At 41.2% G+C, this 18,282-nt stretch overlaps 1 protein-coding gene across 6 annotated transcripts in view; it reads right to left on the bottom strand.

Moving 5' to 3' along the window:
• Positions 1 to 10,066: 10,066 nt before the first annotated feature.
• Positions 10,067 to 18,282, bottom strand: part of STOX1 (storkhead box 1) — a 42,291-nt gene continuing 34,075 nt past the window's right edge. For 3 of the 6 annotated variants that reach the window (XM_050959324.1, XM_050959326.1, XM_050959327.1), the window contains 2 exons: positions 15,379 to 17,758; positions 10,067 to 13,758 (listed from right to left, as the gene is read on the bottom strand). In XM_050959324.1, the coding sequence (XP_050815281.1) occupies positions 13,599 to 13,758; positions 15,379 to 17,758 (2,540 nt within the window). In that variant the 3' untranslated portion in view covers positions 10,067 to 13,598. Of the gene's footprint in view, positions 13,759 to 15,020; positions 15,143 to 15,378; positions 17,759 to 18,282 lie in introns of all 6 variants that reach the window. The other 3 variants (XR_007775143.1, XR_007775144.1, XM_050959325.1) reach the window with 3 other exon arrangements.

Below are 18,282 nucleotides of genomic sequence, written 5' to 3'. Positions count from 1 at the left end.
CTGGTTGTTAGCCAAGTCTTAACTGTGAGCAGTGTCCTTGAATGGAGTCAGTGTCTTATCTACAGCCTGAGCTTGCTATTTTATTTTATTTTTTTTCCAGTTAACTCATTTTTTTCTTTGTCCTTTTTCTCTTCTTGGCTTCTTTTAACCTGCAAAGGAAACTTCCACTCTTCACTTATACACCTTTTTCCCAACAATGAACACCTATACATTGTCATTATACAGTACATTAGTCTTATTATTCAATATATGCCACACAAACCCTTTTACTAAAATAACCTTATTACAGAACTTTGGAGCAACAAGCTAGAACAAGCACACCCACTTTGAGGAGTTCATTCAGTTCAACCTCTAGTCCAATAGCCTTCCACCATCCCCAGCCGTCTGGCTAGAAATCTGAGGTAGCTAGAAAGATCCCATGTACAATATGGGGAGTGGGTTAACTTTTCATGTCTTTGCTTCCAAAGACTGTTGGTATGCAAATTTTAACAACAAATTTTGCAATTAACAATTTGGCCAATGAAATTTCTGTTTTTTAAGGAAATGCATTAGACCTTAGTATATCACATTCTCCTGATTTATTCAAACACTTTGTATTCCAAGTTGAACAAAACAAGTATTTGCATTTTAATTTAATCTTTTTGTTTGATTTTAAAATAGACTATTCTATGAAAATATTAAACACAACAATTCCGGCCACAAGACAAACACCGCAAGACAGAACATAGAACACAAAACATAATTCCTATTGTGCCAGTAAATGCATAGTACGTTGAATGCTGTTCAGCTGGCATCAGTTTTCTCTGATTATCTGAAAGACAAAAAAACAGAGGTCTGCCCCTTCTAGGCAGACAATCATCACTTGAAATATACAAATACCCTTGCTGACTTCAGGCAAAACAGAGGAATTACCCCATATTTTCTTGTATTTGTTTCATAGGCAGCCCAGGTTTTTAATTACATAACACTGTATACATTCTTCAGCTAATTTAACTAAATTGTTCATAGCCAAACCAAATGATTGCAATCCAATAATTTCTTTGCCTGAATTTATTTACAAACATTTCACAGACACCAAGAACTTTTTTCTTTAGCATTTTTACAAAGTTCAACTGCTGTTTCCTCCAGCAACTACAGAGTTAACTTTTCACTCTCCCTTAAATCACTTGCTTGTCTCCCAACAGCCACTTTTACCAGCTTAAATCACCATTCCAAGTAAGTCCTGGGTATTTGAAATCTCCATGCTTACACTTACTGACTCCTTCCTTCCACTACACCCTTAAAGTTTTCCAACCTGCTTTCCAATCTCTCTGTCTGTTGCCTGCCTGCCTGGGCCCGATCCTACTTTTCTTGCTGAACCGTCCCTTCCATGGGCACCAACTTGTTCCACTACCAGTTTAGCTAGGAGGGTGGGCTTCTCAACTAGCCCCCACCCCTCCTGGTCTTTTGTCTTAAACATTCTAACTCACAAGACTACTCAAGTCCTCCCTCATGAGGCTTGTCACCTGGACAAAAACACATGGCCCATTGGGCAAAGGCCATTTACTTAACATATAATCCAAACCCCTTTAGAGAGTTTACCCAGAGACCCATCCATCTGTCTGCTGACACTTAAACAGAAAAGAGAATTACACAGAGCAGAGGAACTTACAGTCTAAGCCAGACTTTCCCGCTTCTATACACTGACCGCTACAGGGGACGGGACAGAAGGATCTCAATTCGACCTCAGAGCTTCCTCGCACGCATGGCTTCCACTCCGAGGAATTACGAACGAGAGGTTCAGTTCCGCCTACACTCCTAACGCCCAAATGAACAGAGCAGAAAAACAACAGTAACCGGTTAAACAGAACAGAACCAGAACCAAATAGCGTTTCCTTATCCTATTAGGACTCACTTTTACTCATGCAGTTCTCAACATATAACACCAACAGTACCAAGCAAAGCAAACATAAAATAACAAGGGTAAAACAAATAGATGGTGTAAATTCTGCAGGGCTCCACCCTTCTTAATTGCTCACCAAACTGTGACAAATTTCTGTTACCAATCTATCCCTCGTGTCAGGTGATCAGGCTGACACTACAGGATCGTTGGGGGAAGATAAAGAAAACACACCATATAACTGAATTTTAAAGCTTCATTAATAAAATAATAAAACAACAACGGAGAGTGTTGGGAACGCTCCCTCATTACTCAGGAAAATATTAATGCCCCAAGCCCTAAGCCCCTTTCATACTCACACACGTACGTCCAGACTGGTCACTTCTGTGTATAATGTTCAGAGAAGGGGGAGAGGTGGACGGGAGATTATCCTGTATACAACTTGTCCAGAATTTTCAACATGCTTCCACTTTTGGGAGGGCTGTTCTTTTACACTCTGGAATCTCCTGCGGCATCTCTTTCAGAGATTCCAGTCCAGGTCAGCTGCCTGTGGCTTCTTTGGTGTCACCAAGCCACACCGACTCCAGGGTCACAAAGGCACACTGTTGGATCTTACTGGACAGTTAAGCTTTGCAAATGTAATCTCAGTTCTGTAACTTGTATTTCCTTTGGTTCGCCTCTGTCTATATATTTTCTCACAGCCAGCTGGAGCTGAAAGCAGCCCCTCCCTGCACCAAGCACAGTCCGCGCCGATTCCTGACCCTGAACGCAGAGCAACCCACCCCTGGGCCAAGATGATTTTTAAATTAACCTGTTCCTTTCCTCAATAGACAAATTTGCTCACGCTGTGTCAGGGCTTTTTGGAGATTAAACGCTCCTCTTAGATGTATGATCTTATCTAGTTTGAAGTACCTTCTAGTGGGCATTGTTTAGATCGATTTTCATGCGTGTAAATATTCCAGTTCTCTAAATACCTGCAGGTTGATGAACCATAATGTACGTACATGTAATATGCTGGGGTACCGTAGGGGGTGAGGTGAAATGTTTAGACTGTCCCCCCCCCCCATTTTCCACTTACACACACACGGAGGATGCCCTGTCCGCGCTAGCAGCTCATAAACTAAGGATTTTTCCCTACAGGGTACTCACACAGGAGAGGCTAACGAGGATGGCCACGACCCTCCTACACCTCCCTTCAGCAAAGAGCGTCGGCTAGTCTCTGGGAGACGGCGCCGCTTACTCTGATTGCATCCAGTGAGATGATCAGACAGTCAGTAGCCCACATGGAACGGAAAGGGGAAGGGAAGATGGGTACACACACTCCTAGACCCAGGCAGCTTCCTCACGGGACGATGCCAGGCCGAGTCAGCCCACCATGAGTCGGACCTCCTAAAGATCCACTAGTTACCGGGCTTGCATTAGAGTAGTCCTGGTCACGAGCTTTTGCTTCACAGGGTACTCTGGGCGTCTTCCGGTAACAGTCACTCACACTGGCCCCCAGTACCATTCTGCATCTGATCTTGCCTTTTTAGCTACAACAGGGAGAGAGTGCACTAGGACATAGGGTCTCCCCTTTCTAGACAGGTCCCTCCTTTGTCCCTGAACTATCCCTAACCTGCTTTTGAATCCCTGCACTCCGCCAGACAGGGGGAAGAACAGGAGCTATGGTGGAGGATTTTTACAAGAGCTCTCCATACAAACAGCTTCAGAAGCTACCCGTTCGCTGACAAAACAGGAGTAATTGGAGGATCGTGTTATAATTAAGTGATCCTTCTGGTGGCCACCTTTCTGGTTCTCTAGTTGATATTGAGGCCAGTCTACTATACAGAACTTTTTAGTTTGCTTTTAGTTAGTGGATCTGATCCAAGCACTTCCCAATTTGCTAGAATGTATTCTAAGGGTGTACACCGTGCCCTGCCTGTACTCTGTTCCTGCCCCATATCCTAGGGTGACACTGGGCGTCCCCAGGTCCTAACAGGCAAAAATCCAGACCACTGGACTGTTCCTACCTTATCCAAGGGACCGGTTCCTCACCGTCGCCCTCAACTGCTTCTCCACTACTCGAGCGCGTTGCACCGTTGTGCCCTCTGGGGTCGCTCACACCGCGTCTCCGCCGAGGCCCCCGGTGAAGTCACCGGTGTGCACTGTGCGTCGGTTGTCACCGCGATCCATTGACCTCCAGGAGGGATCCGGGCAAGGCTAATTTTCACCTCCGCCCACTCAGGGACACCAAAACTGTTGCAGGCACAGAGGGTGCCCAAGGCAAGCAACAGTGGTTCGTGCCCGGAGTGCTTAGCGCCAATAACACACCAGGGTGGAGAAGCAAGCAAAGTTTATTTGAGATCTCAAAGCGGTGCTGGGAGACTTAGCATGCCTCAGATCCAGCACCCCTACACAAGCGGCTTCCTCCTTTTATATCCCAGTTGCTTTCTGAGAACTATTTCTTGCTGACTAGTTGATCTCTCACTCCCCCATCCTTTCCCATCCAGCTGCAGTATCTTTTCTCACTCAATCTTTTGTCTTCCCCCTTCCTTCTCCCCCTCCGCTGCTGAGACATGTATACTGTATCTAAAAGCGACCTTGAAACTTGCTTCAATTTAGCTCCAGTGTGTTACAGCAGGGAACTGGTTGTTACAATCAGAAAACTAACTGCTGACATTACATTTTACAGCTCCTAACATATTAGGTTACACAAAGTGTTTAACATGGAGGAACATTGGTTCATTGAGGCCTACAACAGGAGGGCTTCATTGACACTTGTGGTCTACCACCCTCCCGAGTTACCTAGGGTTATGCCTAGTGACACCAAGTCCTGCTATAGTTACCTCTTGGACTAGCTGCTGCGTTCCACTCAGGATTAAATCTAGAGTTGCCTCTCCCCTTGTGAGTTCCCGTACCAGCTGCTCCATGAAGCAGTCATTTAAAGTATCGAGAAATTTTATCTCTGCATTTCGTCCTGAAGTGAAATGTTCCCAGTCAATATGGGGATAATTGAAATCCCTCACTATTATTGGGTTCTTAATTTTGATAGTCTCTCTAATTTCCCTTAGCATTTTATCATCACTATTACTGTCCTGGTCAGGTGATCAATAATAGATCCCTAATGTTATATTTTTATTAGAGCATGACATTTCTATCCATAGAGATTCTATGGAACATGTGGATTCGCTTAAGATTTTTACTTCATTTGAATCTACATTTTCTTTCACATATAGTGCCACTCCTCCCCCTGCACGACCTGTTCTGTCCTTCCGATAATTTTGTACCCCGGAATGATTGTGTCCCATTGATTGCTCTCAGTCCACCAGGTTTCTGTGATGCCTATTATATCAATATCCTTGTTTATCACAAGGCACTCTAGTTCACCCATCTTATTATTTAGACTTCTAGCATTTGTGTATAAGCACTTTAAAAACTTGTCCCTGTTTATTTGTCTGCCCTTTTCTGATGTGCCAGATTCTTTTTTATGTGACTGTTTATCATCTGATCTGGCCCTTACATTATCCTGTTCCGTCCTCTGCTCCTGACTATAACCTGGAGATTCTCTATCATCACACTTTCCCCTAAGAGAAGTCTGTGTCCAATCCACATGCTGCTCTGCAGCAGTTGGCTTTCCCCCATCTCCTAGTTTAAAAACTGCTCTACGACCTTTTTAATGTTTAGTGCCAGCAGTCTGGTTCCACTTTGGTTTAGGTGGAGCCTATCTCTCCTGTATAGGCTCCCCCCATCCCAAAATATTTGCCAGTTCCTAATGAATGTAAACCCCTCCTCTCTACACCATCGTCTCATCCACACATTGAGACTCTGAAGCTTTGCCTGCCTACCTGGCCCTGCGCGTGGAACTGGGAGCATTTCTGAGAATGCCACCATAGAGGTCCTGGATTTCAGTCTCTTCCCTAGCAGCCTACATTTGGCTTCCAGGACATCTCTCCTACCCTTCCCTATGTCATTGGTCCCTACATGTACCACGACCACTGGCTTCTCCCCAGCACTACACATAAGTCTGTCTAGATGCCTCAAGAGATCTGCAACCTTCGCACCAGGCAGACAAGTCACCATACAGTTCTCCCGGTCATCACAAACCCAGCTATCTACGTTTCTATTGATTGAATCTACCATTACTAACACCTGCCTTTTCCTAGCAACTGGAGTTCCCTCCCCTGGAGAAGTAACCTTAGTGCAAGAGGCAACCCCAGCACCATCTGGAAGGAGGGGCCCAACTATGGGAAGGTTTCCCTCTGCTCCCATTGACTGCTCTGCTTCCCTGGGCCTTTCTTCCTCCTCAATAGCACAGGAGCTGTCAGACCAGAGGTGGGACAATTCTACGGTATCCCAGAAAGCCTCATCAACATACCTCTCTGCCTCTCTTAGCTCCTCCAGTTCTGCCTCCCTGCCCTCCAAAGTCCGTACGTGGTCTCTGAGGGCCAGGAGCTCCCTACACTGACTGCACACATATGCCACCCACCCACAGGGCAAGTAATCATACATGCTACACTCAGCGAAATAAACTGGATAGCCCCCATTCTGCAGCTGGGCTTCTGCCTACATTGTCTCCTAGTTAATGAAAGGGTGGTTTAAAGAAAGAGGTTTTGAATGTAGTTTGGTTTATAGGTTTTAAGGGGACTAAAGGGACACAGATAGAACCGGCAATGGACCCCTGCACCCTTCCCACTCCCCTGCCAAACTCCCTTGCGAAACTCCGTTAGCAGCCCCTGTTCGCATTGTAAACCCGGCACTGGTGCTGGGATGCGTGAGCCCCCCCTCATTTGAAGTCCTTTCCACCATTTACAGGCTTTATAGTTTTGTTTAATGGCTTTCAGCACCGATGCCTTGGGCCCCGCTGCAGTCAGAGCAGTGCTCTCAGTGTTGGGCTGCCACCTGGCTGGGCTTTCCCAGGATGGGCCTGTTTGAGATAGCTGTCCTGGACGAGCTGTAAGGGTCCCCAGGGCAGCTGGCCGGCCGTCTGTCCCAGGAGACAGGATTTATTTAAGCATAACCTTTTCTGATAACCTCCCCTTCCTTCCCATATTACTTCTTTATTAGAGAAGCCATCTGACCACAATAAGTGAGAGTCTAATCACTAGGATGTAACAGCCATGAAAACAGACAAAATGTTCACCACTAGAGGTCATCATTACTGCTCCATGCATGCAATCTGAACAGCTTTAGCTTAAATAATCAGTTTTAATTTTGTTTTATACTTGTTTTCAGTTATTTTCCTAAAAAAAGTTGAGTGTCATTGGTTGGTGATCCCTAAAATATGTCAAGGCTGAATCTGGTTCCTTATTGGTGGTATCTGCTCCTTATTTAAGGGGTCAAACTATTTAAAAATACATCAGTGTGTGTTGTCTGGATTCTTCACAAAGTTTGAGAAGAATAACAGCATCTCAGTTCTCTTCCAAGTATTTCAGAGCCTTGTAAACAAACACAATCTCAGATCCTTATAGCGAGTTAGGCAAGTTGATTTTATAATATTACATATTTGTCTGTGGACATGTAGCTAAAGTAAAAGTTTCACTAATGTCAAGAAGTTGTAAGGGTGCATGGTGCGGCCTGCCCTCTCTCCAGGTACTCACCCCATGCAGGCAGCTGTCCAGTTTGATGAGTTCAGGCTCATCGGTGTTGTCCTATTTTTTTGTACCTTAGAGGTGGTAGCCCTACTCAGGGGTTAGGGATCAATGCCATGTAACAGGCATCTCAACCCTTTATATCCCAGCCAACCTCCATGTTAAGTGAGTAGGACAAGAAAGCAGAAAGCAGGCCTATGCCTCTCCAACCAGGCTGGGCTTGCTTTGTATGGTCAAGTTTCAGCATACTCGCATGGGACAGAAAAAAATTATACAGTAGTATAAAGGTCCCCTACCTATCCTCTAGAAACAGCATTGTGTCCCAAGTGATTAAAAACCCAGTGTTCACTCTCAGTCACTAGTGCGTGTAGTTTTTTCCAGTTTCATCCCTACCTGAACAGTTCATAATAGGAGCTAGTACAGACCTCTCATTTAAATACTTGTGGACATGTAGCTAAAGTAAGTTCCCACTGATGTCAAGAAGTTTTTCTTGTATGCTTGTACACAATTGCAAAATGGGAAAACAATGCATGAATGTAGTAAAATGATTAACAGACTCAGCAAGATTTTTCAGTACAGCACATTTAAACAGACAGTGCAGGGACTTAATAAGAGAGGTAAGACAACCTGTATGGAAACAACAGATATCCATCACTGAAGGCATTCTTGGATTTGACCAGAAAATGGTGACTGAGAATAAACAAAGAGCAATTTGCAGAAATCAACTTTTATTAAACTGATTCCACCACACACATCTGGAAAAAGATGATTTAGAGAATGTAAATTCTCCTCCAAACGTATATTAACAGTACTGAACTGTGTGAAGTCCTGTTCAAGTATGTCCCAATATTACTGTACTATTATGGAGTGGCATTATGCTACAAGCAATAAAATGGCCATTAACCAGGGACAATAATACCATTGTTGAAAACTTGTTCAGAATTGTGAAATATAACATATTCCATTATAGAGCTTCAGAGTTTGTGGAAATTATTAAGTTGACAATTAAAGCTAAACTATAGGGCAACTGCAATAGGTATCTTGCATGTCTGTAACAAGAAACAGGAGTCTAAGAATATAGTAGCTGACAAGGTTGCTGATTTAGATATTCCAGAGCCTCCCACTCAAGGTAAGATTTGGAATAAAAATCCACATTCAATACCCAAGAAACAAAGCAAATATTTTTAGGCGCCTCAACAGCAGCTCCAGAAACCCAAACCATACTTTCTTCATCTTACTTCCATTGTGTAACAAGCAAAAGAAAGTCACTAATAACAAATGTATTTCTATTTCTAACACAATTAAAATTTGATAGCCATTTTTCTGTTCTAAAGTTGTCTAAGAACAAACAAGGATTCTTACAGGCTTCCTAATTTCTAGCTGTCCATACAATTTGTGAAAACATTACAGATGGATTTACAAATATTGAATATTGCTGTGTTGATTTTTACATACCTTATGCATGTTTACCAACTGAAATAGACAATATAGAAGAAAAGGTACAATATCGGTTAGCACTTCCAAAATTGCATGTCACAGCTCCTTCAGAATAGTCAAATGGTGGCAGATGCATTTTGTCACAAACAGCCAGATAAAACCAAGTTCCTTATTCAAGCAACATTTACACTATGGAAGTGGGATAGGGGCATGCCACGTGGCAGTACATAACTCAAGAATAAAGCTTCAGGTTGAAGAGTAGCATATCCCAGCACCAGAGGGGTAGGGATGTAACATGGCAACATGCTGTTCAAGTACGAAGCTTCAGATCAGGGAGTGGCATGTCCCAGCTCCTTCAAAAGAGTGTAACTGTTATAGGGACATATCACTTGAGGTGACTTGAGACACATTGTCATGTACAGTCTGACAAAACCCAGCTCCTTATTCAATCACTATTCACAAAATGGAAGTGGGATGGGACTGTGACATGACCGCACACTCTGTGGGAATGAAACTTTGGGGCAGCAGGTGGCATGTCCCAGCTCCTTCAGAATAGTCCCACAGTCATGGGGACGTGTCATTCCAGGGGACATGAAGCACATTTTGTCACGTATAGCCAGTCAAAACCCAGCTCCTTGATTAATTAATAATTAATTTAAATTTTAATAATTAATTTGATGAAATCTCTAAACAATTAATCTTACGTTGATGTATTTTAAAATAATTTAGGCCTTTGAATAAGAATCAGGGAACCACGAATAAAAACCTGGTGCCGAGAATAAAGATCTGGGAATAAGGAAACAACTTTAGCTGTGCAAAAACATGTTGATTTGCAACTAAATATAGCCTTTTCACCAAGTTTGGTGCATTTGCTAATGAGGAGGATTTATTTAAATTATGTATCTTAACATACTCTTATTCAGATTCTTAATTTTTCTGACATAATATAGAATGTAAAATGGTGAATGATGTATTTCTTATTTAGTAGATTAAATTTTACTTCTGATTTGTGTCAGACTCCATTTGGATGAAAACTGGAATTCAAGTTAAAAAAAACATTTTGAAATTGTATTTTTATTAGTTAAATGTGTTGGACACAACAGTGGGGGTGGGTGGGGAGGAGTATTAAAATGTTTTGCATTTAAAACTGATTTATTAAACAAAGGAAGTACTATCTGTTGTTAGTATACTGAACTGATTGTTTCTTGTCACCAAATCCAAGTTTTTAATAACTAGTCTCTCTCATCCTCTCGCCTCACTTTTATACACAGTGGAAGAACAAACAAACTTTCTTGCTTTTACAACTCTGAATCCATTTCTCAACTTTGAATAAAACTAGTAATTGAACTGACCTAGCTGAATAAACCTGCAGAAGAGGCTACTGCTGTCAAAAACTGGTTTAGTACTTTAGACTATGGTTCTAGCTGCTTGGACAGTGACTTCCATCAGATCAGTGGTCTGACTTCTTTTAAAACTTTGGCAGCAAATATGTACTGCTTGAATTTTTTTTTTATATAAATTCAGAATATATTAATAAATTGTAGTAAGTTAAGCCTTAATATAGGTTGTCAGTTTCAAATTTAATTTTAATAGGTTTATTTTACATAAATCTGTATTTAATTTAAATTTAAAAATCCAATTTTTTAAAAAGTAATTGATTTTTAGCCACCTTAGAATTAGGAGATTAAGTCACTACCATTCTGCACTTAGAGTGGAAAAGGTCCTCTTTCAGAGAGTCTCATTTAACATTCAGTAAGGTGTGACCTAAGTGAAACTTTTTAGTTAGTAGCACTAGTATAGTCTATATTCTCCCGTGCATCCTATATCAGTAAAAGATTGTCTTTACAGTAACTCCTCATTTAAAGTTGTCCCACTTAACGCTGTTTCAGTGTTACATCCCAGCTCAATTAGGGAACATGTTTGTTTAAAGTTGTGCAATGTTCCCTTATTATGTGATTTGGCTGCCTGCTTGTAAGATTTGATGGAAGAGCAGCGACTTTACAAGGGAGCATTGCACATGCTCCGCTTCTCTGCCTCCTTCCCCTCCCTCCCTGCGCTTTCCCCACCACGAAACAGCTGTTTGGTGACACTTAGGACTTTCTGGGAGGGAGAGGGAGGAGTGGAGACGCAGGGCTTCCCCGCTCCTGCCCCTTCACGAAGTGCTTGGAGAGAGAGGGAGGAGCAGGGAAGCCCTGCATCTCTGCTCCTCCCCCTTCCTCCTAGAAAGTCCTAAGCACCGCCAAACAGCTGGGGGGAAGGGATGTGGTTGCTCTGGAGAGGAGGTGGAGTGGGGGTGGGAAGAAGCGGGCCTGGAGTGGAGCAGGGACAGAAAGAGGCAGACCTGGAGCATTCCCAGCAAAATCCAAGCCTGTTCTCCAGGGAAGCTGCTGCCGCTGCAAAGGTGCTTCCTAGCGTCTTTGCCTGCAGCAGGCTGTGCCTGTGTGGGATAAGCCAGGGGCACTTCCCAACCACAGTACTGTACAGTACTATACAGTATAATGCCTGTTGTCAGTAACTACCTGTGTGGTGCTCCGCTCTTGTTCGATGATAACAAGTAGCTGCGTGCGTGTTCCCTCTGTGTGCTGCCCCAGCTCTGCGCAGATAGCTGACACAGCCGAGAGAACCTCCAAAGACCACAGACTCCAGTAAGGTACAAAGGAACCTGATCCAGGTTTATTGTCAAATGAAGCACAGTAATAGTTTCCAGTAGACTCTACAAGTCATACTACGAGTTTGTGCCCCCTGGCAATGGACCGGTTCAGTCAGTGGCGGAGGCAGTGGAAAGTCCCTAGGCCAGACAAAGATGTGCACTCTGGGACCTACTTTTATACAGTTACAGGTCAGATTACTCATCCCTATTGACGTATTGAGGTACAGCCCCTTGACTTATTGGGGGCTGTCTCCCTCTTTGATCGTGTTGTTTCAAACAAATCTATCCATCATGTTGTCCTTTTAATTCTGTCTTTAATATGCACCTGCCTGTTCCTCGTTATCTCTGTGGAGTGTTCTGATGCTATCTTGGCACAAGCTCCTCTTATTAGCACTTATGTGTGGATGCATCTGCTTCTAGCAACCCTCTTCTTGCCAACTTCTGTGAGTGGGGCCTGCCTCTGGCTCACAGCCCAGCTTTGCTTAGCAATGCTTGGAAGTACTTTGGTTCAGGCTTCAGACCGGGCCTCTGACACAAGAGGTTATGTTTCAGGGCCTCGTCTTACTACAATGCCTTTTGTCTGCCTCCCAAAAATATCCCTGGAACCTAACTCCCCCGCATTTACATTAAATCTTATGGGACAATTGGATTCGTTAACATTGTTTCCCTTAAAGTTGCATTTTTCAGGAACATAACTACAACATTAAGTGAGGAGTTACTGTACTTGTATTTAGAAACGCTAACTCCTGTGCGCCTTATACAAGTAGGTCCACTGGCTTTAGTCAGCAGAGTATTAGTGTTAGTTCTCATCTAGCGATAGCAAGTTTTCAGTCTCAAGTGGCTTTTTCAGGGTGAGGCAGGACATTAAGTCTTTTTTGCTGCTTATTTATTTTGTGTATGCTGGTATCTAGTGGGTTCTGTTGCCCCAGTGGTGCACACAGGAAGTACCTTTAGGAAGTGCAACTTGTATCAACTTATTGTAGTTGTACGGTTCCTATTGGAGCTCCACCTACAATCATGTCAGGCTAGTAATTTGACCTGAATGAAGTACAGTCTTAGTCCATAGTTTTGCTTTACATATTTTTATTACAGACATGATCACATAGCTATAACAAAAGTAACTCTATTATTAAAATGTTAATTAAAAGTCAAGAATCTAAAGTGAAATGTTCAAACTAGGGCTGTTGATTAATTGCAGTTAACTCGTGATTAATTCAACGATTAATCACACTGTTAAACAATAGAATACCAATTGAAATTTATTAAATATTTTTGGATGTTTTTCAAATATATTGATTTATATTACAATACACAATACAAAGTGTGCAGTGCTCACTTTATATAATTATTACAGATATTTGCACTGTAAAAATGATCATCAGCATGGATGCATGTCCTCTGGAATGGTGGCTGACGCACGAAGGGGCATACGAATGTTTAGCGTATCTGACATGTAAATACCTTGGAATGCTGGCTACAAAAGTGCACTGCCAATGCCTGTTCTCACTTTCAGGTGACATTGTAAACAAGAAACAGGCAGCATTATCTCCCTTAAATGTAAACAAACTTGTTTGTTTTAGCGATTGACTGAACAAGAAGTAGGACTGAGTGGATTTATAGGCTCAAGTTTTACACTGTTTTGGAGTGCAGTTATGAAACAAACAAAAATCTACATTTGTAAGTTACGCTTTCACAAGAGATTGCACTACAGTACTTGTATGAGGTGAACTGAAAAATACTATTTATTTTGTTTTTTTACAGTGCAAATATTTGTAATAAAAATAAAGTGAGCACAGCACACTGTATTCTGTGTTGTAACTGAAATCAATATATTTGAAAATGTAGAAAACATCCAAAAATATTTAAATAAATGGTATTCTGTTATTAACACCACGATCGTGCAATTAATCATGATTTTTGTAATCACTTGACAGCCCTAGTTCAAACAAGTTGAAAGTATAGACATGGATTTAGATGCATCTTTACATATCTGATTGTTTAAAAAATTTACATTAATGCTATTATACAAAAGAAAGAATTCACAAAGCTCTGTAAGAGAAAAAACTTAAACATTCATGACTGGAGTTAACTGCAGCAATGTATTTTCTGTAAGCATCCTTCCACTCCTTGCACTGTTATTTATGCCTTCAAAGTTCTGCAGGAAACTTCGTCTTCTTTTCAACCTATCCAAAATGGCTGAATTATTAGATGTAAGACTTTGTGTTCTAAAAATAAAACAGTTTATTTAGTTTTTAGTGCCATATAGTGGATACACTGATAACCCAGATACATCTAAGAATTAAAACTATCAATACTCAGCAAATAAGTCACAAATGTGCCAAAAGAACACAGGGCCAAATGCTATAGTCTCTACTCAGGCAAAACACATGCTGGTTTCATTAGGAATTTTGCATAAATAAGAACTGTAGGATTTGGTCCTTAGTGTGTAATAGCTTTTCAAAATGATAGTGGATATGAAGGGGGGGCAGAAAAAGTCTTCTCTACATTCAAGTGCTATCATGTCAAGAGTCATGACTCATATGACACCTTGATATTACTAATAGAGCGGGGTGGAATTTTCTTCTCAAAAATGTACACTAGTGTATTGCCACTTTATTAGTTTCTGCCAATTTCAAACTTCCAAAAACTTCAAATTTTTGTGAAAATTTGGACATCTGTTTTTTTTAATTTTTGTTTTTGCAGGCAAGCATGTGAAACTCAAGCTTGTTTTCCGATTAGGTGAATTTGCGAAAAAATATGAAAATTGAGGGTAGTCTCTTAAAGCTTACAGATGCCTCTGTTATGGAGTGTGGGGGGAGTCAAGGCCCTGCACCCCCGGTTTCCTGCGATTCACCATGACTCTCAGCCAGCCAGTAAAACAGAAGGTTTATTTAGAAGACAGGAACACACTCCAAGACAGGCCTTGCCAGTACAGACAACAGGACCCCCTCAGTCAGGTCCATCTGGGAGCTCAGGGAGGCCAGAGCCACATTAGGAGACCAGAGCCTTATCTGGGCTCCCCTCCATTCTCCCAGCCAGCTCCAAACAAACTCCCTCCAGCTGTCTCACTCAGCCGGCTCCTTCCCCAGCCTTCGTCCAGTTTCCTGGGCAGAGGTGTCACCTGGCCTCCAACCCCCCTCCTGGGTTCTCATGTTATGTGCTCAAGTATCCCCCTCAAGGAAAGTCTCTCATTCCCAATGCAGACAGTCCCAGCAAAACTTGCCTGCAACCTTCCCAGGCCAACACTACCCACTCAGCATTCAAAGAACACATTAAGAACATTCCCAGTTCATCACAACCTCAATAAAGGAACAAGCACAGGGCCGAGAGCCCAGAATATGTAAAATCTATTTGCAACTCCGAATGGCCTGAATAATATTTTGCACATTTAATTAGACCTCAAAACACCTATTTTAAGTAAGTAACTATTATCCCTAGTTTTCAGATAGAGTAACTGTGGCACACAGAGGTTAAGTGACATACATACCATCACATAGCAAGGTCAATGTCAAAACCCAAGCCTCCAGATTACCAGGCCCATGCTTTAACCACTAAGCCACAGTGTCTCCTACCAAAGTGCTTAACCTCTCTGTGTCTTGGTTCCCCCATCTGTAAACACAGAATTAATGATATTTTTCTGCCTCAGAGAAACATAATTGTTACATATTATATTTGTTAAGCGTATGAAAGTTTTATACCAGAGAAGCACAATCTTGTTGGAGGTATTTCTGTAGTGCATTTTACCAATGGAGTTCTTCATGACAATACAATTGTATCTATTCCAGCAATTCTTCCTAAATCTGATTAATTATTATTATTATTACAAAACATAACTCACGTGTTACCTTGGAGAATCAATTCCGCTGTCTCCTGTAATGCTCTGGTTTTCTGTTACTTCTACATTATTTAATTCTTTTTGGACATTTGTCCCTGAAATCGTAGTATGTGTACTACTAAAAAGCTGCTGCTTTTTTCCATTTTTTTTTCTCATTTCCATGGTCTGCAGTCCCAGTGTCCAGCATGCTAATTTCTCTCTCATTTCATTGGGAGTGTTTGGCAAAGTTTCAGCATCTGAATCACCCTTGTTTGTTTTGCAGAAATCAAGTATATTGACACCAATATCTGAAGCCTGAACATGTTCAGCAAGGTCAACTTCCTCTTCATGATGAGTGTAAGCAAACTGAGATAGCCGCTCATAGAAACAATTTTCTCTTGCAAGATGCATTTTCTGGCACTCTTGTGAGCTATCCATTGACCCACTATGACTATGACTTTCATTTTCTTCATGCCCACAAGAATCTAATTGATTTACATCAGTATTGCACTCAGCTGGATGAATACTAAGACCCCAGTTTCTGAGAGAGAGTTCAGTTCCTATTTGTTGTATTCCCTTACTCCATTCTCCTGTTTCTGAAATGGTGTGGCTGAGTTGCTGCTCATACGATTTAGGGTAATCATCCTCCTCAGGATATAATAAGCTGCAAGCATCATCATCATCATCATCATCTACTTTTTGATACAAAGTCTGATCATCAGTAAATCCTTTTTTTTCTGGGTTAACAGACTCAGGCCAGTTAGTAGTATTGTTAAACATTAGTTCGTTCTTTTTGTCAATACTTAGTCTTTGAGTTGCACCATTTTCAGACTGTTGAAACCGGTTAGCGTCAGCAGGATCATTAGAAAGACTGAAATTCTGAAACTGATTTGATGTTTGATCTAGTAGCTCACATATTATGGCAGGTTTGTCACACTGATGGGTATCTTTTGAACTCAGTGGATACTTTATTTCTTCCTTAAACTCAAACATATCTTCAGCGTAAGAGAAACAAGTTTTTGGAACATCTCCAATAACGTTGTTTGCCCCTCTATAGATATAGTCAGAAAGGCTACTCTCTCTGGAATAATGACATATATCATCTATTTGTACAGTACTGCATTGTGGATAATTAGAGAATTCACTGAAATGGCCTTTAACAATTCTTCCCGCCAACCTATCAGCGTGGGATGATTTGTTTTGCTTGGCTTTGTCACTGCATTTTTCAGCATTTGATTGTATGGCTTCATGGTCAAAGGTTCCTGAGGAATCCAAAGACCTTGACCTTTGAAAATTCCATTCTTGCTTTTGAATCCTGGACTTAAATTGACTGTTTTTCTGACCTTTATGCCCTTTTGTAGAAAGTTTATCTCTACATGGTAGACCTTGAAAAGGATTCTTAATTTGCTTTTTATATATAAAATGGGATTTAACACCTGTTGCATCCTCATATAGCTGTTCATGAGCTATGACTTCATTTGTAATATGTGATACACGCTCTGCAAATTTTTCCTGTTTGTCATTTTCTGACATTACCTCATTAACTTGAGATTTTCTCTGGGTTTTTCTTATTTGCTTTTCTTTGTTGGATTGAACTTTCCTGTGATGCTCTGCCCTTTTACTTTGCTTTTTAAGAACACACCCTTTTGAAATGTGCTTTTGCTTAACTGTCAACATTTCGGTTGAGGTGCCTTTACTAATATATTTTTTCTGTTCCTCAAATTTCTTCATTAGTACTGTGTGTTTAACTAAGTTATCTACTGTTAGCACAGGGTTAATACGCTTGATGATTTCATGTTCAATGTCACGTGGAATGTTATCTAAATGATCTTCATCCCTGACTGGCCATTCTTCAGGAGGAAATTGGGCAGAAAAAGAAGAATACTTTTTTTTAGGTTTTTCTTTTTTAGATGTGCTACGCCAGAAAAGGCTAAGCCCAAACTTTTTACATTTTTCTTTTTCTTTCATTGAAGTTAAGGACTTGGTTATGTCACATGACTGAGTCTCAACTGATTTAGAGAGAGGCTGATTCTGAACTGAGGGCTTCAACTCACCAGAGCCTTTCTGACAAATTCCATTAGGTTCATGGTTAATTAATTGCTGATGTCTTTGTTCACTGAATATAGCCTGAGCAGGGAAACAATGACAGGATCTGCAATGAGACACCAGAGGAACATTTTCTTTTGTTAGATCTGCAGAGCTCTCCATGTTTACAAGATAAGAGGTGGACGGCAGTAGAGGGCAATTATCCTCTAAGAGGAACTTCTTATTGTCTTTCATGACATTATCTGTGATAAAGTAGGTGTGAGGGGTCACTATGAAGTAGCCTTCTCCAGTGTGATATATCTTCCTTTCTCTAATTAAAGTTCCAAGCACACTATATAGAATTTCTTGTGAGGGAGTTGCTATACCTATAGTAAAGACACAGTATATAAATATTTCAATCAGAAATAAGTTAATATATAAAATCATGAAAAGTTAGATGTGAACAGTAATTTACTGAAATGTAACAAATTTGGAAGTGACTAAGACATACAAGAAGCATATTGATTAAGTATGAAGGGTTTACAAAATAGTCTAAGATGACTCACGTATTAAGAATTTGAGTAGTATAAAAATCAATCTTAATAAAAACTCCTACAGTTTCTATCACGTGATGCTATTCTTAACCGGATGGTTAAAGACACATCACAGTGTTCAGCTTTAAGAGCCAGAATAAAAACAAAACAAAATACACGGTCAGTTGTCAAACAGCAAAAAAATACCCTAAACAAAACCCTATAGCAGCATACAGGACAGAGATGTCAAGACTGTGCCCACGTCCAGACTACAGCCTAAAATCGATGTGCTTAAAATCGATTTTATAAAGCAGGTTTTATAAAATCGATTTTGTGCATCCACACTAGAGGTACTTACATCGATGTTGAGCGTCCAT

The sequence above is a fragment of the Gopherus flavomarginatus genome, chromosome 6 (assembly GCF_025201925.1).
Source record: "Gopherus flavomarginatus isolate rGopFla2 chromosome 6, rGopFla2.mat.asm, whole genome shotgun sequence".
Taxonomy (NCBI): domain Eukaryota; kingdom Metazoa; phylum Chordata; order Testudines; family Testudinidae; genus Gopherus; species Gopherus flavomarginatus.
Note: the sequence above shows the minus strand (reverse complement) of the source record. Positions and strands in the feature narration are given on the sequence as shown.